Here is a 26,436-nt window from a genome sequence, read left to right as displayed (position 1 = left end):
TAAATACCACCTTTGCAAAGTTCAGGAGGAAAAAGAAGTAGAGAGCTGTGATTAGGGATACAGTCATCACAAGGCAAAATAGCATCACGTGTCAAAAAGCCACGAAAGTGTAAATACTGTTTCTTAAAGGATTCAAACATAAAGACTTTGAGGCCTTCAAGTGGATCTAAAAGCAAGAGAGGGAGGAAGTAACTTCATATAGAAATAAATGCCTTATTTATCATATGAGGTCCTAACTGAAACAACACAACTATTTAAAAACGGAGATGCAGGCTTGACATCCACAGGTATCTGTGGCATCACAGCATCCTGGTGGAACGTATAATCAGAAATGAGAAAGACAAATGATAAATGGATGCAGATGAAGATCAATGAACAAACTGAAAAGCTTTTCCTCCCCTAACCACAAAAATATGACGTTTTTCCTACTGCAATTTATTCTTGTCATAAAATAAACTGCAAGCTTCGGAAGCAAGGACTATGTGTTCTTAATGCCATATTTTCAGTTATGGTAAGTGACAATAATACCGTGACACGGACTTTGGAATAATAGTCTAAGAGTCTGAGGAAAGTCAGCAACTGCCAAGTCCAAAGTACTCTTATACCTTGACACTGGTTGAAGTAACAAGCTAGCTCACATAACTAGAGATCATAAAGAAAGAATCAGTAGTTTTAAGTAAAAACCTAGAATTCTGGCAAAAGGGGAGTTCTGCTTTTGAAAATATATCGCTATAAACATTCGTCGGCGTAGCCTTCTTATATGTTTTGGTCTTGGATGAGAAAGCTCTCTTTGCATGACTCAGCCATTTGAAAAGCTATTCTTGATACTCCTTTTTGCAGCACTGTGTGCAGTGCTGGTGTCCTCAACCTAAGAAGGACATGGAGCTGTTGGAGCAAGTGCAGAGGAGGCCACGAGGATGCTCAGGGGCTGGAGCAGCTCCTGTATGGAGCCAGGCTGAGAACATTGGGGCTGTTCAGCCTGGAGAAGAGAAGCTGCGTGGAGACCTCAGAGCAGCTTCCAGTGTCTGAAGGAGGCTCCAAGGATGCTGGAGAGGGGACTCTGCATCAGGGACTGTAGCGATAGGACAAGGGGTGATGGGTTCACACTGAACCAGGGGCAGTTCAGGTTAGATCTAAGGCAGAAGCTCTTCCCTGTGAGGGTGCTGAGGCGCTGGCACAGGGTGCCCAGAGAAGCTGTGGCTGCCCCATCCCTGGCAGTGTTCAAGGCCAGGTTGGACACAGGGGCTTGGAGCAAGCTGCTCTAGTGTGAGGTGTCCCTGCCCGTGGCAGGGGTTGGAACTAGCTATCTTCATACAGGAGCTGCTCCAGCCCCTTGGTCATTCTCATGGCCGCTTCTGGTCTTGCTCCATGGGCTTTCCTTTTCCTGTAATTGAAGCAATGTTCTAAATAGTGGGGTTTTGGTCTGTTTTCCTGCAGGGTGAAAGTTTCATTTATGCTTACACAAATACTTGCACTTTAGTGCTGATGAATCAGGAGTTCTTTCTCAGTCAGTATGGTTGATTTGGATTTCTTTGGGTGTATTTTAAATGACTGACCTGCCTGGATAAGTTTGGAGCTGAGGGTCGATGTGTGCTGAACTAAATAATGAAATACTTCATTTTAGAGCTTCTCTGTCTTTCTCATGTAATCCCTTTGAGTTTTTTGAGTAGGGTTTTGCCATACTAAGGCCAGCTGATTGTAATAGAAACAGAGAAGAAATACCAGCTTAGCAGTGGGGTAAGATCTTAGTACTTGTACTTCAGGCATAGCATCCTTTTTTATAAGGGAGAAAAGACATTTCAAAGTTTCAAGTGTAGCTTAGTTCTTTTCCCCTGCTCAGAAATGTAATGGTAAAACATTAAAACTTTGTATTAAAAAGCCTATAATCTTATTTAAAAATAATGATAGCTTAAATGAGAATTGGACAAGCTCAAATATCCTGTTAGGTCATTTACAAATACCTATTTCCTTCCCGGTAGTGCTTTTGTAGCCTCAAATTGAATGTTATTATACAAATAAAGAATCAATACACCAAAGAAATAGCAAGAGGTAACTTTTATTGTATTTATTCTAACTATCTTTAAGATGTGGGCTTGAAAATGAAGGCAGATATTAAAAACTGGAAAAGCAATAGGACCAAATAATAGTGCACGTATTTCCTTAACAGCTCCTGCATAAAGAGCCTGAGAACCCTGCCTTCAAGCCTGTTAGCAATAGTTAACTGTTTCGCTTGCAACTTGTGCTTCTTTGGCACCCATATGGCAAAATTATGCCTCCCAGAGGAAAGTTTCGGTATTGGAGATAGGTTCTACAGGGAGCAGGGGTAACCTGAAAGTCTCTTGTATTGAGGAAGCACAAGAGAATGTAAGAATCCTTTGGCTGATGCCGCTGCTCAGAGGATTGTTTTGCTGGTGTTTCATGCTCGCTTTGCACAGATACAGATTTCCGGCCTCTCCTCCAGCATCTTCTGAATCCGTTTTACTGCCTTTGTAGAAGCAGGGAAAACCAAAAAGATGAGCGCTCTGGAGGATGGAACCAGTCACACAGTTAATAACCGTTAACAGAGGATAGCAAAGTTTTGGCTTCATTGATAATCTCCAGATTGTTGGCTTTATATTCCTTTTAGACATCCTGGTGAGCCAGGATTTCAGCCTCGAGTGGTTGAGGTGTCTGTAAGTAGTCCTTTCAGTTTGTTAGGCTTTGAAAATGAAACAGGAATTAAATATGATTGGTTTGTTTCCTTGGGACAGGATGGATAGCTTCTATTCGCATTCTAAAACACATTTTGGTTTCTGTTCTTGTCTGCGTATAGCATACACATTGGTACAGGAAATGCGAATTCCTTTCTGAAAGCTAAAACCACGTAAAGGTTCTATACATTTTTCCTGGAGCATTGATACGATGATTTCCATGACAACCATATAATAAGATTCATGTTTACTTTGTTTCTGAGTTCTCAGTGTCTTTTTAATGACTCCTATGCAATTAAACCAGAACGCATCGTTTGAGGTTCCGTGATATAAACCAGTGTTGCCTGCCTGATGTTGAATACTGTTAATAAAGGTACAATATACAGTGAATGTGTCTGTCTGTTGCAGAAGTGTGAGCAACTGGAGAACAATTTTGATGACATCAAGCACACGACTCTTAGTGAGCGCGGAGCACTTCGAGAAGCAGTGAGGTAAGTCTGGGTCACCATAGCAACAGTCACAGATGTGGTAAAGAAAGAGTCATTCTTCATTATTGGGGGAACAAATGAGTTCATTGCCACCATTCAGCTCTATTCTCTAAGGTATTAATTTGTCAGTGGAGAGGCTTCCCTTGAGGCTGTACTTTGGTTTTTGAAGCTGCATAAATGTTAAGCCTGACTGCACAGTAAAAAATGTAAATGTTTAATTTGTTATTTAAAATGCTTAAGGGGTGCCTTGCTTTATATTTAGTGAATGAAAATATTGTTCATCTAAATTCTGTAAGTGCTAAAGCAATTGTACAATGCTGTTTGAACAAGCCTGTGTTTGCTTTCAAAGTGGATTTGATTTTTATATATGTAGTTCCTGTGTGCTCTGATTTTAACACCAGGTTGGCGTGATTTTGGTTGTGCTAATGGGACGTTAAAATCTCTCTGGTTCTTTGTATATTGTAGAGATGTATTTTTTTGCGTAATATTCTCATCTCATTGCACTTCAGCCTTAGTAGATGTGGTTCAAATTAGTCAGGACATGAATCTTTGGTCCCCTTTATTTGCAGAGTATCTGCATATAGGACTCGAAAGAAACTTGCTGGCTACAGTATGTGGATTTTCTAAAGCAATAATCAGGAAGATGTTAATTCTCTGTGGATGAGGCCATTGTAGTAACCTGGACTTGTAAAGGTTCTGAAAGTTGGAGAGTAAAATGTAATGATGCCAACATAGTGCTTCATTTCACATGCCTGGTATCAGAGTAATTACTTGGACTTACACTTCAGCGCAGTAAAAAGCCAAAACAGCAACAGAAAACTGAGGATCTGAAATACTCATCACCCCTCCTTTGCTTGAATTGTGTTCAGAATCCCTATAAATTTACGGCTGGGTGTGAATGACTTGATGTGCATGACACTGACTTTTTGTTAGTGGTGCTCTTGTCTCATCTTACACTGCTGTGAGTAAGTGTTTGTACAGATCCTGTGAGTTGCAATGCAGCCTGCCTCTTTTGAAGCCTTTCTTATTACCCTCAAATGGTATTCTTTCATTTCTGAACATTTCAGCTCCTGGTGCTGCAGGTAACTCTAATGGCATTCAACTTTCTAATTGTGATTTCTTGCTTTTTGCTTGCTTTGCTTCATACTTAGGGTTTTTTCCCTACATGGTCCTTCATCAGCGTCCGTAATTTCACATTACGTGATATAAAACAGAGATGAGGGGAACTTTTGGTCTATGAAGCTACTTTTAGAGTTCTCAACAAAGGGCTTTTCAAGTCGCTGCTCTCCTGTAACACGGAGAGGTTTGTGGTGTGTTGTGATACATGACTCAGCAGAGTTAATCTTGACAAAATGGGGAGCTGACAGCTCTTTGGTGATAAACACTTGCTAGCAAAGGAGGCTTTGGCATTTCAAAGGTCATGGTTCTGTTACAAGGACTGTGTAGAGGAGTCTCATGATTCTATGCTGTGCATACAATAAAAAGCACTTTATTAGCTCATAAATTCATGCCCTGGCTATTTCAGCTGGTGTGCAAGCCATTCTGAGGAATAGTTATTGATTGTGAAGTGAGACAGGTATTGTGCAGTGCTGGGATTCTCTTAATTGCAGCCAATATTATATGATTGCTGCTTTTTCTTAGTTGTTTTTGTGGAGGTAAAGAAATACCTGACTTTAAAACGCCACACGGTCTTAATTTAGTATTACGTCCTTGACTAATGCATCAAAGGTACAAAATGTGAATTTAGAGAAGTAGATGCGGGTAGGCGCTATGTATTTTTCTACACGTGTGTAGAAGACCCTTGTTATTTGAGGCTGTAGAGTTCTTTCAGCTGCTCCATAGTCACCCACATCCTTGGTAGCTGCATTTTCCTGCTTTTTTGGATGCCAAGATTATTTGTAGCGTATGGAATTAAATGGTACATTTTGACAGATTCAGGTTCACTTTGCTTTTCCCACAACTATAGTGGACATCGGACCAGATGAGGGAGGACGTAGATTTGCTGGCCTCAGGATTGTGAGGTGCCTTCCTCCTCCTTTTGGTAAGGGAAGCATGTGGAAAGGGTTGCACGTTGCACAAAAGCACTAAAATCATGTGGCTCTGAAAGCGAGCACAACAACAAAGTCCTAGTTGGATAGCTAAGTGGATATATGTGGATCTCAGATGAGCCTGAAGTTGAGTGGGCAGTGAGCCCGAATCCTCTCTGATTTCCCAGAGTGCTGCTGCTGCTGTGCCAGAGGAGACAATCAGTGTTTTCCCCCAAGTGCTCCTGTTTGGAATGAGGCCTTCCCTTTTATCTTTGAGAGAAATGGCCAAATGAATATAGGTTTCAATACATTTCTACACTAGGAGTATCACTGTGCTCTGCATAAACACCAATATCCAGGAATCATTGTTCTTTTCCTAGCTCTTCAGAAAGAGAATGGTATTCAAATGAAGGATTACGTGAAAGCCGTCTTTTATGTATATAGATGTATGCACAGGAAAATATCTGAGGGGTTTTGAAATGATCATAAAGCCTAAGAACTTTCCCTAGTTCCACTTTATGTATTATTTTAGGCCTTGCATGAGATCATGGGCTGATAGTAGTTTGCCATTACTCAGCGTGTAAAGAGTGGTATTGTAAGAAGTTGGTTTACTTCTGATTGCACATCAAATCATAAAGCATTTAATTCAGTTAATGTTCTGCTTATTTTGTTAATGTATTCCAAATGGTTCATTTAGTATGATATTTTGATGCAACTGCAATGCTTAAGTAAACAATAAAAATAGGTTAGTATTTGGAATTGGCATTTATAAATGGACCATCTATTGCTTTAGATGCCTCGAATGTGTATACAGTAATTTGGGCAATGGTGTAGTATTTTGGCAGAAAAATTGCATAGATATATATACCTATGATGTCAGGTTGCAGAAGTAAAAGCATAAGGCTTTTGTTAAACAGGGCTTAATTTGTTCTTAAAGTATAATCACTGTAAAAGATCTGGATCCTGATCCTCAGGAAAGCTTCATCTAGGAATTTAAAGGAGCTTTTAGACTGGTTTGGCTGCTATAAGGAGATAAGTGTTGGAGGAGGAGGCCTTTGCTAACTGTGTGCTGACCTTGGTAGTCTTCTCCTAAGTTGGAAAACCAGAATGTGGACTGCAGCAGTAACCATTCCTCTAGGAAAGTAGGGTAAGGGAGCCTTGAGGAGTCACAGGCTGAGAACATTGGGGCTGTTCAGCCTGGAGAAGAGAAGCTGCGTGGAGACCTCAGAGCAGCTTCCAGTGTCTGAAGGGGGATACAGGGATGCTGGAGAGGGACTCTGCATCAGGGACTGTAGCGATAGGACAAGGGGTGATGGGTTCACACTGAACCAGGGGCAGTTCAGGTTAGATCTAAGGCAGAAGCTCTTCCCTGTGAGGGTGCTGAGGCGCTGGCACAGTGTGCCCAGAGAAGCTGTGCCCTGGTTCAGTGTGAACCCATCACCCCTTGTCCTAGCGCTACAGTCCCTAATGAAGAGTCCCTCTCCAGCATCCTTGTAGCCCCCCTTCAGACACTGCAAGGCTGCTAGTTAGCGTGTGAAAGCTTTGCAAGTGAAAACTAAAGCTGAGTATTTTTGTATAGACTTCTTGTTAATGGAGGAAAATGTAAGCATATTTCTTTGTACTTCAAAGTGGGAAAGGAGTTAGAAAGTTTGCCTGTCTGGATCAGTATAAAAAGACACCAGAGTTCGTTTGGAATTTTGCTTTGCATTCACATACTTGCATATGGTTTTGGATAATGTGAACATGAGCAGGAGGCTTCAACCGTGATTTCCAGTTTGATAGAGGCAGTTTCTGTTAATGATGATATTCACTGTTGTCTTGACAACTGTATAAGCTGGGGTTAGTAATAATCAAGCTTCTTTTAATATGGTCTAGACTCTCAGATGGATTTGACAGTTTCTATGGCTGGGCAAACCCCAGGAAAATTGCAGTGTAAGAAATTCCATGATTTCACAACTCTTCATTAGTATTTACAGAGGCAAAGTTATGGATTTAAAAACATGGGAACAAAACAAGCCTGCAGCAAAACCCCAACGTAACCAACTTGTTAGGGCTGTGCCCCGGGATGTGACAAATAGAGGGTCATATTCTGGTTCTCAGTCGGGCACCTTGGTTTTCCCAGTTTAAAAAGCCACATCATGGAGCATGGAGTTAGGGAAATGCAGGTGTGAAATATAAGGAAAATGAGAACAATAGAAAATGTTGATGTTAATGTTGATTGAACATGAATGTTTGAACATGTTAAAAGTATTCCTGCTTTCCTGTCTTGTTTCTAAGCTGTCCTGGGAGATGGGACCAGTCTCTGGTAACGTGAAAGGGAGGGTGAACGAGGAGGAGTAAAGAGAATTGCGTCATGATTCCTGATTCAGGTCTCAAAGATCATCTGTTCAAAGAATTCCTTCATGTTCTGGAGAGATGAAGCCTTTGGAGGGAATTCCAGTGATCCAAAGTATCCACAAGCCTTGGGGTCAGTGTGCTTATTTGGGACTGAGGGAGGAAGTTTGAATTTCTCTTCCACCTTCTTTTGTCTTTACATTTCTACTGAGTGCAACCATTTGAATACTGCTTGGGGCATGTTTTCAGGGGAGAAACAAGCGATTACTTCCTATGTATCTAACAAAAATAACAACCCACAAAACTGTTGTTGTTTGGGATGCAGAGTATTAGAAGCACTTGGGAACTTTCAGTAGTACTTCCATAGTAAAGACCTATGTGGCTAATAGAAATGAGTCTAACTTTGGTGTGAGTGCTATTTGGAAACCAGAATTTCACTTTCATCCTGAGTGTGCCTTACAGAGCAAACAGATTGTTTATGGAATGGGGTGGGTTAAGTTGCTCTCGACATGGATTCCCTGGCATGCCCAGCCTACTCCTGGATTTTAATTGATGTATATGAAAGCGTTTAGCTGAGGATGCTCTGTGAAGGAGCTGGAGTCAAGCAGGATCTAACCTGTGTATTGCAGGGGCTGTAGATGTGCTGTATGCTAAGCATGGGACGACGTTTTGTGCCCATAATCATAGTCTGCATGTGAAGCATTGCATTTTAGCAGCTGCACTGCAGCTCTGTGTGTTGAGCTGTGGTGATCAGGTGTTTTGGGGCTGCTCGTAAGAAACTTCCCCAACAAGGCAGTAAAGATTGACAGAATTCATGGCAAGAGAGAAGTATCGCTTTGTCTTATTAAGAAGCCTGTGCAGTTTTAATACCCCAGCCTGTGGGCAGAGCATCAAGAGGGCTTTTCTGTTTGTCAGCATCACTTGCATTGACCAAATATTGGCCATGTGTCCTCAGAGTGCAGGGTAGCCCTGTCTGTGGATAGCTGTGGCTGAACAAGCTCTTTAGGTGCTAGCAGCTGTTAAGTGGCATTAGCAAGGCTCTTGTGTTAATGTAGTTTTACCCTGCTCTTTGTTGGCTCTTTAACTCCTGAGTCACCCATTAGCCATCCTCTGGGGGCCCAGCAATGCCTGCGATGCACTTCTTGGATCTTGCCACGATGGAATCATTTCTGTCTACAGGCAGACACTGTGCAGAGCTCTAACACGCAGCATGTATAGGAACCCGTGACATTAATGTAATCATTTCTATGAGGGTTATTAGAATGTTTGTTGTCCTGTATCATATACATGGAGAATTAAAGTGTGATGGGGACTGGCTGAGGGACCTGGGGGGTTCAGTCTGGAGAAGAGAAGGCTCAGGGGGAACCTGATGGCTCCCTACAAGTGCCTGAGAGGAGGATGGAGCCAGGAGGGGCTGGGCTCTGCTCCCAAGGAACAAGGGATGGGACAAGAGGAACCGGCCTCAAGCTGCACCAGGGCAGGTTTAGATGGAGCTGAGGAACAATTCCTGCCCCAAAGGGTGCTCAGGCATTGCCACAGGCTGCCCAGGGCAGGGCTGCAGGCACCGTCCCTGCAAGTGTTCACACAGCGTGGAGACGAGGCCTCAGTGCCATGGCTTAGAGGTGGCCTTGGCAGGGCTGGGGTAAGGGTTGGACTGGATGAGCTGAAAGGGCTTGTCCAACCTGGTTGATTCTGTGATAACATATATGACAAAGTCTATTGTTCAGTCTCACAGGTATAGCTCACACTGAAGATCTTGTGAAACTAGTGATAATGTTCATCCTCCTCACTTTAGAATACAATATGGACTTGATGTATTTTTAACGTATAAGTCAAGAAAACTATCGAGTGTCTTGTTTCCAGCTTGATTGTGATATGGGCTTTTCTATTGAGTATCAACTTCATTATACCTTGACCAGAAGTTTTGATACTGAATTATACCTGGGAGTTTATTTCAGCTGATTGTTGCACGTGTGTTGTTCCAAATGTTGTATATAAATTCTCATTTCTAACCTATGAATTGTAATTTGGTTTTGATGTAGTGATGTAGACAGGCTTTTCTCTTTGAATATTATAAGGGAGGGGATCAAGTTATGTTTAGATTGTTTTCCTTTGAATGCTCATTTAGTCACCTAGGTGTATTAGTTAACTATGTAAAACTAGTTAAACAGTTAAACTAGCAACTTTAAGTGACCTAAACTTGTGCATTGATGTTGTTCATTGCTGGCAGATGTAAAAAGAGATTGAATTTTTGGTCACTCCAATTGGCAGTTGTGTATATTCACAGTTACTTTACATAAGGGGACTGAATTATGCCCTGCAGCGCATATAAACAACATGTGGATCCAGACCAAAAGCATTGTTAGCAACGTAACAATATAGCCAAACAGCAAAAAAACACCCCAAATTATATTCATGGTTTTGCAAACTGCATTATAGTTGCTACTTCTGTTGATCTACTGAAGTGTGCTTTAGACAAAATCTTACATGGCGTGTGTTTGGTGAAGGTTGGCATGCTTTTCATACTCTTCTTGCGTGTGTTATGGTGACTGAATGATGCTTCAGGTCTGTTCTGTGTATGATAAACGCATCGTTTCTGTATTCACGTGTACCAATCCCCAAATGTATTTCAGAAAGGAGAGGGGGAAAGCAAACCCCACTTTCCTGTCGCTTCGAGAGAGGGGAGCCTGTTCTTCCTTCTGAACCATTTAGTGTTTTGATTTAAAGAATTGGATAACTGTCAAAACCCAGCTTCTTAGCAAACTGCAGGAGATGTCTGATGTTGATGGTGAAAGAGATTCTGAGAACCGCTGTGGCAGATGGCTCACCACAAAGACTCCAAAGGTGGCCTGCGGTGGGTGCAGCCTCGGACCTCTCAGTGCCCGACAGCTACTCGTCTGCAGACTGTGAAGTGGGGAAGATTGCACTGCAGAATTGGGAGTTCACTCTGTGGGTTCCACTTTGTTACTTTCCAAAACGCAGGGTTTGAAAATGCGCCTGGAATTTGCTCTTTGCTGCTATTAACAAGCAGGGAAAATGCTCTGGGTTGCTCAAGGCTATCTATCTATCTATCTATCTATCTATCTATCTATCTATAGATAAAAACAATATACATAATATATGTGTGTGTATATGGGTACATAATATATATATGCACATATATGTGTATGTATATATACGCATATTGTATGCGTTTATATTGCATATATGTGTATATATGCATATACGTATATACAATATGGATATACATAATATATATACAATCTACATACAGTATGGATATACATTATATATACAGTATATATAGTATGGATATATGTAATATATACTATATATATAAAAATGGATATACATATTTTATACACAATATATATGCAATATGTATATATAATATATATACAATATGGATATACATAATATATACACAATATATATACAATATGGATATATATACAATATGTATACAATATGGATATATATACAATATGTATACAATATTGCCTATCAGGCTTATGAATACCTCGGCTTCATCAGCTTATACACTTTGAAAAATGTCTTGATTTGTTAAACAAAAATTAAACCCGACCAACCAAGGAAGCTGAGAGCTGAACGAAGGCAGTTTGCCATGAGCCAGGCCTTTCTGGAGATCACTGAGATGTGATTTTTACGTCCCAGGGCTTTGGATGTTTTAGTTAGAAGGTGGCTCTCACCACTTTCCTTCATATAAGGCAGAAGCTCTTCCCTGTGAGGGTGCTGAGGCGCTGGCACAGGGTGCCCAGAGAAGCTGTGGCTGCCCCATCCCTGGCAGTGTTCAAGGCCAGGTTGGACACAGGGGCTTGGAGCAAGCTGCTCTAGTGTGAGGTGTCCCTGCCCGTGGCAGGGGTTGGGACTGACTGATCTCAAGGTCCTTTCCAACCCAGACCAGTCTGGGATTCTGTGATTTCAGACCATAACAAAAGCCTGGGACATACAGACAAACGGTGTGTTACAGCTTTGGCAGAGAAGTCAACTGTTACAGCTCAGGGTCTCTAAGATCATGCTGTTTTATTTGTAAGTCATGAATCTAATCTCCATTATTAAGAGTACCACATTCCACATGTATGCATGAAACTGCATTTCCTGCAGTGGCTTCTGTTTCATTTACAGTCACTAACCAGTCTGTCTTTACAACTGCTATGTCAAATATATCTGCACTTGTTTCTTTTCAGACATTTACTGTAGTTCTCAAAGGCCTTAAAAAGTGTTATAATGTGATTCTCACCAGAACACTTAGAAAGACATTGATTTACTGTCTGACACCATCACAATACAATAACCTTTTAAAACTATAAGGTTTTGTAACTTGTTTTTAAGCAGTGCTACTGGTTTTTTTGCTGCTATTTGTTAATAGTATTTAATATTTTGACTATTAGTGTACTTTATAAATAGTGATTATTACTCTATTTAATATTTAACAATCACTGTTACTAGGAATTATCATTACTACGATTAGTATTTGTAAATACTATTTGTTTTATTACTACTATTCAGTAGTAGTGTTTAATGGTACTGTTTAATACTACTAATACTTTTATTACTGCTATTTTGCCTACTGAAGTGCCTCTAAGCCTCAAGGAACTTTCATTGTACAACCTGTAGTTTCCATACCGCTTGAAGCAGCAGGTTTGGGAGCAGTGATGGTTCTTCATCAGGTTCTTTCATCAGGCATTGGCACAGGCTGCCCAGGGCAGGGCTGCAGGCACCGTCCCTGCAAGTGTTCACACACCATGGAGATGAGGCCTCAGTGCCATGGGTTAGTGGTGGCCTTGGCAGTGCTGGGGTAATGGTTGGACTTGATCTTAAAGGTCTTTTTCAACCCCGCTGATTCTATTAATTAGTATTAACCAAGCATTTGCTTTGTTTTTGGTAATGTAGTAAAAAGAAACTGGTTTTGGTCAGCATCTGCATTACCAAAAGGGCAAGAAAACACTTACCCTTCAGTTTATTCCAGGGACCTCCAGTGCATTGCTTGTTGTTAGATCTTGGGCTATGCCTCACAGCGTCCACACCTCAGTGTTCCCACTGTGCATTTACTTGCATGGCAAGTAGATGCTGGTGGTGTCAGCCCTCTTCTGGCCTGAAGTGTATTCTCTTGTGACTTCCTCTCAGATAAAATGATTAATTGGGGTGGGAATTGTTGTCCCTATAATTAAAGAACTATACAGGAATGTTTGAAAATACTTAAGTAGGAGCTGTTATCTATTTAAGAGAGATTCTGGTTTTGTGGGGTGTTTTGCACTAGGGAGAGCTGTGACTGCATGGCTAAGCCTGAGCACCACTAGCCATGGAGCTGCAGTAGCCAGAACAGAGTTGAGAGTCTTGTTTCTTGGATGAACCTGCCTGCACTGAAGTGCAGCTGCACTGTTAGCATCTGGCCTAACTTCTGGGGGTTTTTTGGTAGGTGCAGACAAGCTTAAATAGCTCCGCTGTAGCCAAATGTTCAGTCATGGCCTGCCTGCACGGTGCCTCTGTGTCATCCTCACTGACACTGACTGGAGAAGAGAAGCTGCGTGGAGACCTCAGAGCAGCTTCCAGTGTCTGAAGGGGGCTCCAAGGATGCTGGAGAGGGGGACTCTGCATCAGGGACTGTAGCGATAGGACAAGGGGTGATGGGTTCACACTGAACCAGGGGCAGTTCAGGTTAGATCTAAGGCAGAAGCTCTTCCCTGTGAGGGTGCTGAGGCGCTGGCACAGGGTGCCCAGAGAAGCTGTGGCTGCCCCATCCCTGGCAGTGCTCAAGGCCAGGTTGGACACAGGGGCTTGGAGCAAGCTGCTCCAGTGTGAGGTGTCCCTGCCCGTGACAGGGGTTGGAACTGGATGAGCTTTAAGGTCCCTTCCGACACAAACCAGTCTGGGATTCTGGGATTCTATAACTCAATCAACATAGTGCAAAGCCAGCAGGGCAGGGGGATGCGCGGCTGCTGCGGCTGCGAGTCCTGCTCGTGGCACACCAGCACCTCTGTGCTGTCTCTAAGAGTGCCAGCACAGGCAACAGTGATGAGGAAGCAGCAGGGACATAGATGTCCATGTCGGTTGCTCAGGCCTATAGGAGCAGGTTAGAACTAGGCTGAAATAAACACTACCTGCATTTCAGGGAGGGTTATGGCAGGTCTTAATGCCGACTGTTTTGCTGTAGAGACTCTACTGCTGAGCACTTAAATGACTGCTCGTATTGATGCAGTCATTTTAGGGTATCTTCTGCTATTTGATACGTAGCCATTCTAGGGCTAAATCCTTCTGCAGCCAAAATCATCGAATCCCAGACTGGTTTGGGTTGGAAGGGGCCTTTTCCTTTCCTACTACAGGAAGCCATTTAAGTGGCAGAGACTATAGAGCATAAATAGTTTGCTGTCTTTCCTGGTTGAATTAGGTATGTTTCACTAAATGGAAAGCTGTCTCCCTGTACTCCCTGCTTCTGTGACCTATTTTGATTCTTTTATTCTACTTGGCTATACTGGGTGAGTGAAGAGTTTACCCCTAAATTGGAAAGGCCCGAGTAATCTTTTGCTGTTGGCATTGCTAAGCATTCTTTCTCCTTTTAGTATAACAATGTCGTAGCATCCACCTTTTATTTTGCCTTCAGACTCTACCTGCAAACAGAGCTTTGAAAAGCAACTTCTCTTAAATCTGCTTTAATTCTTGCTGTAAGACAAGAATTCATTGCTTTTGTGCTGAAATTGTGATGCCACAAGCTGGTAACGGTAACTCAATGTTTGGAATATAAAGCGTTGTTCCTGTAGCATGGTCCAATTACACAATAGTAAAGCAGGGATGTAACACAGCAAATGCTGCTTCCCTATTTGTTTCAGTAGGTTTAGCACAGCGGGAAGTGTGGCATTCTTCCAAGGTAATGCGTCAAGCTTACACTTGGCTGGAAGTGCAGTGGAAGTTATGCTGAGACTTTGCATGCTGGCTTAATAACTCTTGCTCCATGTACGCAGCAGTTGCCTTGTGAAGGGTGTTTGATGTCAGTTCATTGCCAGGATTTTCTATTCTAATGTTGAGACGTGGTGGTGTGGTGGCGATATTTGAGCAAGCTCCTCTGTGGATGCTGTGCTTAAGGCATTGCAGTTTCAGTAATCAAATATCATTCCTGTAGGGTTAGAGATCATGGGCGCTGTTTTCCCAAGACCCTGCTGAATCTTACGAAATCAGAGAGAACTATTCCATTCATTTGGTCAAATGATTGTCAGTTGTTCCACCAAGCCCGTCTTATTTTGAGGAAAAATATATCTAAAATAAGAGCTAAAATGAAAATAGATATATAATGTCAACAGAGTGTCTCATTTCTTTTTGAAGCCCAGAGAACCAGTAACTTCTCAGCAGTGTGGTAGCCGGGAGAAACCAGAGGTAGAATCCTAGAATGGTTAGGTTTGGAATGGACCTCAAGATCATCCAGTGACCTAAAACTCATGTCGAATTCTTGCAGTTGGTCTCTCTTTTAACTACTTTTCCCATCACTTTAAAGCCATTCCCCCAATCAGTAGATATCCCTGTTGTACTGTGGCAGTCAATCCATCACAGGTGCCTTAAGATGCATGATTATTCCTGTACAATTAAATGTACATGTAAAATAGCATGGGAGTGGCTTTACAAACTGCTCCGTGGTGTGTCTCAGCATGTTTCAAATGGGATGAGGAGCTGCCACTGCTTATGGAGTAGTAGCAAATAGTTCCCAATTAAGGAGTTAATCATCAAGCTCATCAGCAGTCTTGGTACAGAGGTTACCAGCACGTGCTAAAACCATGTGGGCATTTCTTTTTGTGACCCAGAGTACATCAGTAGTTTCAAGTAGATTATTGAATGCTGTCATAGGTAAAAATACCAATGGTTTGATTTTGTGATTATAAAGGTAAAATCCCCCATTTCAGGCTGGTTTTTATCCCCACTACTGATTTTTTTTCAACCAGCCTCTTCTAATCTGGCACCTCTTGGTCACATTTGCTTCGATAGTAAGTTTGGGCTTACAGTAAACCCAGTAATTGCTTACTAGCATTTAAAGCTTTCCAAAGAGCTTTAGTTCCATCCATCCACCCACCTGTCTTGAAGCATTTCTGCCTGCCTTTGGCAGTGCTGAGCCAGCAAATGGAAGGTTGTTTGTCAGTGGCAGCAGTTGTTGTTCCAGGAGGCGTGTTTGTTCCAACGCACTGGGGTTGTTTCAGCCCTGACACCTGAAGAGTGTGTAAAAGAGAGTAAAGAACAGAGGGGATGCACAGGGGTTAAAACCCAGCCATCAGGCTTGGCCCATGCTCCTTCAGGCAGAAGTAGTGCTGGGTGAGTGGGGAGAAAGACCACTGACTTAGCTGAGCATCAGGGCTCTGCACGGGTCTAGCAAAGCAAAGATAACTGCAGACAGTTATTAATGGGACTGAAAAAGGGGATCAGTCAGTACTGATATCCCTTAGTAATTCCTAGCAGCATCACAAGCACCAGCAAATTCTCCATGCAGTTAACACAGTGAGCTTGCTGACTGCAAATAACGGGTTGTGTACGTTGTCTGCATTTAAGGGTCCTTAAGGTGCATCAGAACTGGCTCATGAAGTAGGGGAAAAAGAGTGAGCATTGAGTGGACAAGGGCTGATTTGGCAAAGGATACAGGTTGAATTCCTCGGTCAGTAGTGGCAATGATCAGAGCAGTGACATGATTTGGCATCGGGTGTGCCCATAGTTAATGAAGAATACACGTTTGGGGCTGTCCGAGCTGGCTTTAGGCTCTTGCAACTGCTTGCAGTGCTCTGAAAGCTCTGTTTTTTTCCTGGAATGGCACACATACATTTGAGCATCACCTGTCAGGGGTTTTGGGGATAGCGATCACAAAAGGAGGATCAGTCAGAGGTGAAGATCAAAACTAAGAGTGACAAAACACGCTTGTCCCTGGATATCCTGGATCAGAGTTACCTGCTCAACACGTTGGTCTGCTTTGATGGCTAGTGGCGACTGAGAATGGTGCTGCTTCATCAGGAACGAAACTCCAGCTCAACCACGGAGTCTATACCTGTAACATGCTGTGATGTATTTCACCTTTTTCCTTGCAGACAAACATCCAGCAAGAGAAGAAGGCATTACAGGTTCTAATGCTAGGGAAAAAGACCCGGATTAAAAATGAAATATCCAAATCCTATAGAAATAAATACTATCTTTCCTTAATCCAAAGCCTTATCCCTAGTGCTGTACGAAGCAGAGCGGCTGAAAAGTTTCATCTCAGTGTTTTGTTTATTGTTACCAATCCGTAATAAGTTTCCTCCTTACATTCCATGATTTCATGTTTTCCAGACCTTCATTTCCTGCGGCACTGGATTTTCACCTGTAAAGCTGTAAGCATTTCCATGCATTGTGTGGCACGTTTAGTGTGGGACTCCGTTTTGGCAGTAGTAGTATTGCAAAATCATGTTGAGCCTTCAGGAGGTGAAAAGACTGTGCCTCTCACATGAAGTGAGAATTACTTGTGAAAGCGTAACCTACCCTGTTCTTGCCCTTCTAAATATGTCTTAGTGCTATATATTTGCTTTTAGATTGGGAATTGCCATTAAATGGTTAATGTGGGAAATGGCTGTAAGAAGGAGGAGAAGAATCAGCGTTTTCATGTAGCATCTTTGCTGCAGTTAGAACAATGGGGCAGTGGCACGGATAGTTTGCTCGTTTTGGTTTCCCTTTACCTCCTCCCAGTGCCTGGGGAATGGTCGGTTAATGCCATTATCCCAATAACTCTATTAATTACAACTAAAAAGGAAGAAAGCAGTGAGGAGGATTTTTCTTCTCTGATTGCCAAGTTATTTGTATGTAGAGGGAAGATTCTTTTTGTATAATCAATCTGCTGCTACCCGTTTTACTGCCAAGTGTTCCTTCTCTATGGTAGCGTAATGTTACCTAGGGAACAGCTTAAAGCTGACACATACAGTGGTGCCACAAATTAATTTCACAGTTATCAGGATATAGGGTGATAACAACAACATGAGCTCCTGTGAAATTACCATTGTTCCCATTGAGTTACAGTGTAATTATTACTTTTGTGGCAACTATGCAAATAACTCATGTCACCACTGTCGGATGGGACGTGCTTTCCTTTCTCTGATTCAGTACTTTGTGCTTCAGAGACATCTTTATGTACTGTAAACTAGAGCTGGGCTTTGAATTGGAGTCTAAATATGGTTTTATCTTCACAAACAAAGAGAGAAAAGCAGCTCTTAAGCGACTAAAAACCCCAATCCCTTGCAGTATGTCCGCTATCACCTCGAATCAGATCTGCAAATGAGTGGTGATGTCACACAAAATAATGCAACTGTTATATTCCCAGCATGAAAATGGGAATCTTGCTTCAATAATGGAGCTTTTTGGTTAGCAGCTTTTATTAATGGGCATTTTCAGGTTTCTTTGCTGTTTTATGTTGGTTGTTTGGTGGAGGGGACAGGTAAAGAGGTGTTTGATGACATTCTGTATTCTTATGTTAGGTAGGAAAAAACCTGGAGCAAGGTTAAGATACTGTTCCCAGTGTGGATGATGGAATATATCTTTGACCCTGAAAAAAGGACCCTGGTAAAGCCAAAGCACCTCCTACCATAGAAATAACTCTGTGGGGAAAAGCCTTTAAGATTGAGTCCAGCCTTTACCCAAGCACTAAACACCACTAAACATCACTCTTCTTAGCATTAGTGATGGCAGAAGGCAAGAAGGTCACACAATGTGGTGCCATTGGCACAGATTCTCCCTGTAATGACTTTGTTAGGACCAGAGATCAGTACGCTTTGGGGGGCTGCAGGTTAGAGTGAGTGTTTTCAACAAGGTAAGCTCCTTGTTGGTGTTTTTAGCTTGTTCAATTTGTTTTTCTCCATCCTTAACTGGGGTTTGCAAAGGTTTCCACAGAGAGCTTAGGTGTGCACCGTACAGTTGTGTATGGGTAGCTCGCTTTAAGGTCCCTTTAAAACTGCTATAGCAGGTAAGTGGCTGATGCCCACGTTTTCACAAGTGCTGAGAATTCAAGATCCTTTAAGTGTTTAAATAGGAAAGAAGAAAGAAAACTTTTGAGACATTTAGAAAGGCATCATAGGTGCTATTGCACCGAAAAAAGGAGTGAATGGAACTTGGTTGGCCAGGTTGGTCAGATCCTTGGGTGATATGGTCTAGTTTGAGGCTTCCCTGCCCATGGCAGGGCCTTGGAACTGAATGGTCTTAAGGTCCTTTCCAACCTGAACCATTCTGTGATTCTCTTCTATGATTCTTAATTCATATTTGATAGTATATTAAAAATGAAATTAGAGAAAGCTTTTTTTCATTTTGTTATAAAAAAAAAAATGACATTTGAAGTATGTTTTTAAATTGCAAAATTGCTTGCAAATGGAATCTCTTTTGTTATATTGCAGCGACAGAACTACAGAACAGCTTGATGAGCCTGTGTCAGTGATTCTGTGGTGTGGTTCTGGGCAGCCTGATCTAGTTGAAGATGTCCCTGCTCATTGCAGGGGGTTGGACTGGATGAGCTTTGACTTGTGAAGGAATAAATACGAGCAACGTCCTGAAGGAGCTGTGTGCGTGAGCGGTTCTGAAACGCAGATTTAGTGCATCACCAAGGTTTGAGCTGCAGGGGTATGCTGTGAATCTGTGTGAAAATGCAACGATTGTACCTTTTTTCCCTTGCATGAATGAGCTATAGGAGTAGTTGTTTGAGGTTACAAAGAGAATTGTAGCAAAGCAATTGAAAGAGTTGGAATCACAGCCAAATGATGACGGAATGACAAACTTCCATGAAGCTCCCCTTATCTGTCTTTCTGAATTGCTGTACCCAAAGGAGAAGCATTTGAAGCGATAGCTGGGGTACGTTTTAGTAATTGAATCGTCGTGAGTTCATCTCGAGAAAAGAAGCGTTCTGATTCTGTCTTGCCTTGAGTTGGTTTTGTTTGGTCAACACATCCTGCTCAGGTTTTGCGCTGATGGAATATACCAGTACTGTAAAACCTCTGCAACCGGTGATCTGGGGGGAGAGGAATTACAAGACTGAGACTCCATCTGGAGTACTGCATCCTGCTCTGGAGTCCTCAGTACAGGAAAGACCCAGACCTGCTGGAGAGGGTCCAGAGAAGGGCCACAGCAGTGATCAGGGGCTGGAGCACTTCTGCTGTGAGGAAAGGCTGAGAGGGTTGGGGTTGTTCAGCCTGGAGAAGGCTCTGGGGAGACCTTATTGCAGCCTTTCAGCTCTTAAAAGGGGCCTATAAGAAAGATGGGGGAGACTTCTGAGCAGGGCCTTTTGTGACAGGATGAGGGGTGATGGGTTTAAACTGACAGAGGGAGATTCAGGTTGGATGGGAGGAAGAAATCCTTTACAGTGAGGGTGGTGAAACCCTGGCACAGGCTGCCCAGAGAGGTGGTGGATGCCCCATCCCTGGAGACATTCCAGGCCAGGCTGGATGTGGTTCTGGGCAACCTGCTCTGGTTGAAGGTGTCCCTGCGCATTGCAGGGGGTTGGACTGGATGAGCTTTGAAGGTCCCTCCAACCCAAACTGTTCTGTTGGATAGTCTATGATTCTAAGATAAATGAACCTTACGTTCTGGCTCATTTATTATCCATGTGAGGTATGTAATGGTGGAAAAGAGTGTGGTAATGAATGGACTGGCTTCATGGAATGACTCCTGTTTATCATACGGTTGTTGCTGGTTTTAGCAGTTGGCTGACAAGTATATTCATTACAGCCCGAGGAGGTCACTAATTAATATGGATGTTGGGAAGGCTTTGTGGGAGTACTCTGAAAGATGTGATTGTTCAACATTTTTCTTCCTGCCATCCTCTACTTTTATCAGTTTCGGCTATTGAACGGCTAAGTCGATATTTAATGGCACATATTGCTCACGTGCAGTACTACTGAACCCACAGGTGTTCCGTTTGAAAGAAACAGCTTTTTCTTATTATCACAGAATCAGAGAATCCCAGACTGGTTTGGGTCGATGAGTAGAGTGCTCAGCAGAAGCAGCCTGAAAGCTGAGGTCCAGCTCTTACTGCCTGGGAAGTAGATTAGGACCTGGAAGTTTCCAAAGAGTCAAACCTTGCGTAACAACTGAGTCCTTCTCCTGATGCATACTCAGTTGAAGCCTCTGAACTGAGGTCTGTAAGTAGAGCCCTGGAAGGTCTTTCAACAGGTTCTCAGGATGCCTGTCAGAGAGACAACCTCATCTGATCTGGAAATACAACCTGAGCTATCTTAACGTGCTGTAAGTACGGAGCAGCGTGCGTGTAACTTGGATGGTGGTGGAAGGGTGAGGAAAGGAGTGTCGACGGACAGGCCATCGAAGGGCAGGACACCAGTCATTTTTATGTTCTCATGATTGACAGCACTTGGTGCTTCGTGCTGTGACTTTATCCAGGGAAAAAGAGAACCGTGTGAGAGTGGAAGAAGTCCTTGGTTATGTTTCACTTTAGGGAAGGGGTGGAACTTTTAACATGGGACTTGAAGGAGAAATCTTCATGTGGGACTTCCATACCCCTTCCCATAGGTCAGGGTCACTGACCCTGAGAGACATGGATATGTCCTTACTTGAAAAACCACCCTTCTCTTGGAATTTCCACCTCCTGGAAGAGGCTGAAAATGGCTTTGCACAAAACTGCCTGTCCTTCCCAGACTGCAGACTGTGGTCCTCTTGTTTCACTATAATAAACCTCCTAGTTCTTTATGCAGGGCCACTGAAAATTAACAATTACGAGCTGTGCTCTGAAGAATATAAATAGTTCCTCTTCTCCAGGGAAAAAGACAGAGATCGGTGCCAAATCTTGCTAAATTAAAAAACCAAATAACCTCTTTCATTTTGGCAGGGTTGGCAATGTTCTGATCCTTGGCTTTAGGGCCAACATATTTTTCTAGGCCTACATAGAAAGATGTTCATGTCATTTCTGCCTCTACAGTAAATAAAAAGCTGGATCAGCTCTCCCGTGTTGTCTCTGTAATGAGTTCCAACTGGAGTACTATCCCTCCATGCTTGGCAGCTTAGGCAGCTTTTCAGTGGAGCATTTCCTGGGTTTAGAAAGGGAGATTTTTAACCTCTTCCTTGCCTAGAAAGGTACAGACATTGTAACGTAAGAGAGATCCTGAGAAAGAGAAACTACGTTCAAGTTGTAGAGATTGATGGCCATTAGTTTATCTTCTGTTCATCCGGAGGAGTTCTTTGCATTGATAAGTCTGTCTTCTGGTTTGGGGGGTCAAGAACAAACTGTTCTTCGTAGTAAGATAGAGGTTCTGGCGTCAAATACAGCCTAGGACTATGAGTTGCTGTCATATATCAGCTACTTCTCCTATATGGCATAAATCTCTTCCGGTTTTGTTTTATACATACATATATATATACGCACACACATATATATATATTACTTTGTTCAGTAGTCTTTTGTATTCCTGATGTTTCTTTTCCTCATTGAAATACTAAAACCTGAAAGAAATCAGTTTGTGAAATGCTGTGAGTGGTCAGTTTGCCACTGACCAAGGAAACAAGCTCGGTGGGACCCAAGTTTTAACTGAAGGCAATATATGGCTTTGTACACTCAAACACTACAAGAGGTAAAACTGTCTTAGAGCAGAAACGTGATCTCTCCAAGCTTCCCTAGAAAATGATATGTGAGTAGGGAATCCCTTGGGGACGAATGATCCCTTTCCATTGCTCCTCACGTAGGTTTGTGAAGAGCTTGCTTTATCTTCTTGTTTTGCCTATTACCAGCTTCTCACTGTGGATGAAGGAGATCTGCCACATCTACGTGCTGTTTTACACTGGGAATTGCTTCCCTGAGCACAGGTGGAAGACACAGCAAAATGCCAAAAACTTTGGCCAACGCTAAGCTCTTCCTTTTGCATTTAACTTTAAGCCAAATTCGTACTTAAACTTGAATATGTGCTTCAGTGTATGCAAAAGTGCTTGTTTCTGCAAAGGTAATGTCTGTACTTATGTAGTATTTATGTTGGCTTACGGATTTAGACTCAGGACGTGGGAATTCAGCCGTTGCTTCTTGTGTGATGGTGACCTGCCTGTTTGCTGGAAGTACTGAACGGATCAATCCCAAGTCTCATCCCTCAGCTACCTACTAAGAGCAATAATACTCCTGTCACACCACGGATAGTGCTGATCTTGTGAGTACATTTCTGCGAGGAGCAGGATTAATAATTAATGCATGTTCCCTGTGTGTAAAATAGGGTAATCTCTGACAGATGGTGGTTTTTAACAAGAACACTGCAGTAATTCAGATCAGACTAAGCATGTTTTATCTGTGCCTGAAAAGGGAAAGGTGCTTACATGGATGTGTATAAAACCCACGTGGCTTTCTTGCTTTCTGTTACTACTTTTAGATCATGGACGTAGTGGAGTTTGGAGGGGTTATGGTAGTAGTAATGGTGGTGGCAGTGGGGTTATGTCCAACCTCATAGCATGATAGAAAGGGTCTGCCTTTAGCTGTCAGGTGTGCCTGTCTGGAGGTGAAGAGCCAAGAGGAAAACCAAATTGCTACCAATAGTAGCAAGTCATCACCAGGTTGCTGTGCTAGAAGGACTGCCTGGTGTGCTATAAGCATGTTAGATATTTAGTTTCTCATTGTATGTCACAAACTGTTCTAAAAAAGCATGCACCATGCCATACTTGCGATGGATTGGTGTCACTGCTTAAAGGGAGGCTTTGAATCCCAAATGTATGTGCAAGTAGTTATTTTCTTCCGTTTGTAAAATACTCTGCTAACTATTGCTCAGAATGAGTAATGTACCATATATAGCATCAAAAGAGTGTCTAAAAGTGCTTCATATCATGCTAAGAAGAAATAGATGCATCTACCGAATATAGCATCTAGTTTACATCCTTGGGAGTATCCATTTGGACCTTTTTTCTCGGGAAACGTGATTCTGAATTCCTACCCATCTTCAACAGAATAGAGGCATTTTTTCAGATATATTGAAAAATAGATGATATTTTTCAAGTAAGTGGACTGTTTATTGAGTCAATTTTTATATTGAGAGGGCTGTTAATATGTGAGAGGATCTTTTAGGTGGTCAGACAAAATACCTGGTAGTTACAAGACACTAGGGGCGACTATCAATGTCACTCAAGAGGTGCCCCGATAAGTCCCTAGAACCCAAGAGCACCTAAAGGCTGCCAGAGTACTTACGCTGCTCTGCAATTGAAGAGCTCAACACTGAACTCTACAATAGGTTTCCAAACAGGGGGTCTTCCTATTCCACTTTTCCCTGCAGTTTAACCAAGCCAGATGTACAGAAGGAGCTGGGATCTATCTGATGCTGCAAGCTAATAGGGTAGAGGTTTAGCAAGTCTGTTTGGCATATTAAATGTGTGATTTCAAATCCCTGCTCTTCCTGCTTTTGGAGTGAACATTTGAAGTTAGTACTTTTACAGCTCACGGCTCAACTATAGGTTGTCTGATGGTGGATGTTGTGGAACTATGTTTTCTTTTGCAGATGGAAAAGCAAAGTTATGGGCAGGTTCATAGTGATAACCTTTGGGGAAGGAGAGGCACGGCTCTGGTTTCTTAAGCAACTAAACTATTTGCAGCTAGCATATTGGCTGGGTTTTAAGAATCTATACTGTACACCCCTACCTATGCTGTCCATTTGTTTAGTGTGTGTTTGGAGCCTGAGCATCTAACTTGGGTCAAACCGCTTCACTGCATGGAAGGGCAGTTGGAAATTAGCTTTAGTTAACTTTGAGGTTGCAAGCCCCAATCTGACCTTTGCAGATGAAACAACAGTCAGAAAGATTACTTTTAATACTTGCCTTTTGGATTCGTGGAAAGGAAGTAGTGAGTGCCTGAAGGGCAGAAATGATGCAGCAGTCAAAATAAGAGCTATTTCTGTGAACGAGCAGTTATGCTGGTAAATGTAAGGTTTAGGAAGTAGGGTATTCTAAAATCCCTCTTAGATTTTGGACATGTGAGAGGAGTAAATCTTATTACTCTATCTTCAAGGTGGCATGTAAGCCTTGCATCTGTAATTCACATTGCTTGCATGATTTGAGGAAAGGTAATTCTGATTCTGGTGGCAATGCAATGAGGTATATTGCAGTTGTCAAGATAAGCGTTAGCTTTCTAGTCATGTTTGTGTTGAGGTGAATTAGAAACAGCACAAGGGGACATCATCTTGGATAGCTGGGTTCAGTCTGGATTTCAGTTCCCCTAAGGTTATACCCACCTGGATTTTTTATGTACCCATTCACATCTCTTCTGGGTTTAATACACCAAAGCTTCTTGTTTTTCTCAAGGGTAAGCAAATAGGAGAGGAGAAGCAAAGAGAGTTCAGGAGCTGCATTAGTAATTGCATGTCCTTCAGGATCCTGCAGGAGTCTTCCCAGATTGGACATCTTTGAGCTCTCACTCTTCTTCATTTATGAATTTGACTTAATCTTCAAATGAGACTGGGTCAGTAACTGTGCCTGGATAACTTGGTTTATAGCCTTCAAAGTAAAAACAAGATGTGATTTCACATTCTCCGAGGTTTGAATACCCGCATCTTCCAACAGCTTCTTTTGCATCATCATTTCAGTAATAGCATTGAGTCTTCAAAATGTTTCCTCTGGATACAGTACTTGGCCCAGGACAGAGGGATTTTATGATAAGAGCCATCTCAATGTCATCTGATGTGGAGATCTGCACTGAAAGCAGCCTAAGAAGTGGCTGGGAGATGTGTGTACTGCTTCTCACTTTGACATCACTGGAATGAGTCTGTCTCAGGCCTGAGGATTGCTATTATGTGTATGTATGATTAGTTTATAATAGCTGGGGTGTATGTATTTGTTTAATAAGTGATCATCTCAGTGGATCTACTGGGCAGAGGCTGAACGTGGAGTCTGCAATGAAGAGTGAGAGCTGTAGCAGAGAGATTCAGAACTACAAAGTGCAGAGAAATGAGTGGAAGGGAAACCCAGTACAGTGAAGTACAGTTCAAGAAGGGAGAGCTATGTATTTCCCTCCCCAGGTGAGCCAAGTATGATAATGTGGCACTAAATAAATCTTTATACTCATTAATATGTAGTACCTGTTATCTCTCAAGTTTTGCATAGTACCCCATTGAGATCACTGGGTGATTGACCTCATTTGACCATTGTCACCTTTATCTATTGTGTTCATAGGCGGAGATCAAGAGCAGAAGTTGATCTTCGGTGAAAAGCAAGTTCCATAAGTGTGCTGTATTGTCAAAACCCTGATGCCTACAGGGTCAGATTTCTGTGAAACTCTGAAATCTATTTCCTTTTGCCTGTAGAAGTAGATTGATTTATAAGAGCATGAAAAAAACCTCAAGTTCTGAGTTATGTCAGTCCGTGGCATTAGTATTACACCTTTCAGCTTTGAAGTTCAGGTTATTTATTGTAACACAATGGACATACTCAGCGTGTTTTCTGTAGAGTTAGGAAGAGGCTAACAGCAGTTTATTGTAAGAACAAGGAAGGTTCTGTTCTTGCTGCGTTGATAATTTTTTGCTTAGAGTTTGTAGGCCCAAAAAGGAGGATAAGGTGATAAAAATGATTTTGTGTAATAAATATTTTTATGACTTAATTTGTGTAATACGTATTTTTATGAACCAATAAGTAACTTTTTGCTTGTGGCTTGAAATAGCATCCCCGTTCAAATACATGTGTTTGAATCAAATCTGTGACGCCATTGGACAGGAGTTATCAATGTCACCATGAACTGTGTGTCAGGGTGATCCCAGGCACAGCTACAGGTTGGGCAGAGAAGAGATCCAGAGCAGCCTGAGGACAAGGACTTGGGGGTGCTGGTGGATGAGAAACTGAACAGGAGCCGGCTGCAGTGTGCGCTTGAGCCCAGGAACCCCCCATGTGCTGGGCTACATCAACAGGAGCCTGAGCAGCAGTCGAAGGAGGTGATCCTGCCCC

General features: G+C 42.4%; 1 protein-coding gene across 1 annotated transcript in view; it reads left to right on the top strand.

The window, feature by feature from the left end:
- The window catches only part of DPYD (dihydropyrimidine dehydrogenase), a gene marked incomplete at its 3' end in the record, with an annotated part of 352,887 nt that overhangs the window by 49,744 nt on the left and 276,707 nt on the right, over positions 1–26,436 (top strand). Inside the window, exon 3 of the mRNA XM_080623761.1 lies at positions 3,099–3,181. Within this exon, the coding sequence (XP_080479887.1) occupies positions 3,099–3,181 (83 nt within the window). The remainder of the gene's footprint in view (positions 1–3,098; positions 3,182–26,436) is intronic.

Source organism: Psittacula echo (assembly GCF_963264785.1).
Source record: "Psittacula echo genome assembly, chromosome: 7".
NCBI classification, from domain to species: Eukaryota; Metazoa; Chordata; class Aves; order Psittaciformes; family Psittacidae; genus Psittacula; species Psittacula echo.
Note: the sequence above shows the minus strand (reverse complement) of the source record. Positions and strands in the feature narration are given on the sequence as shown.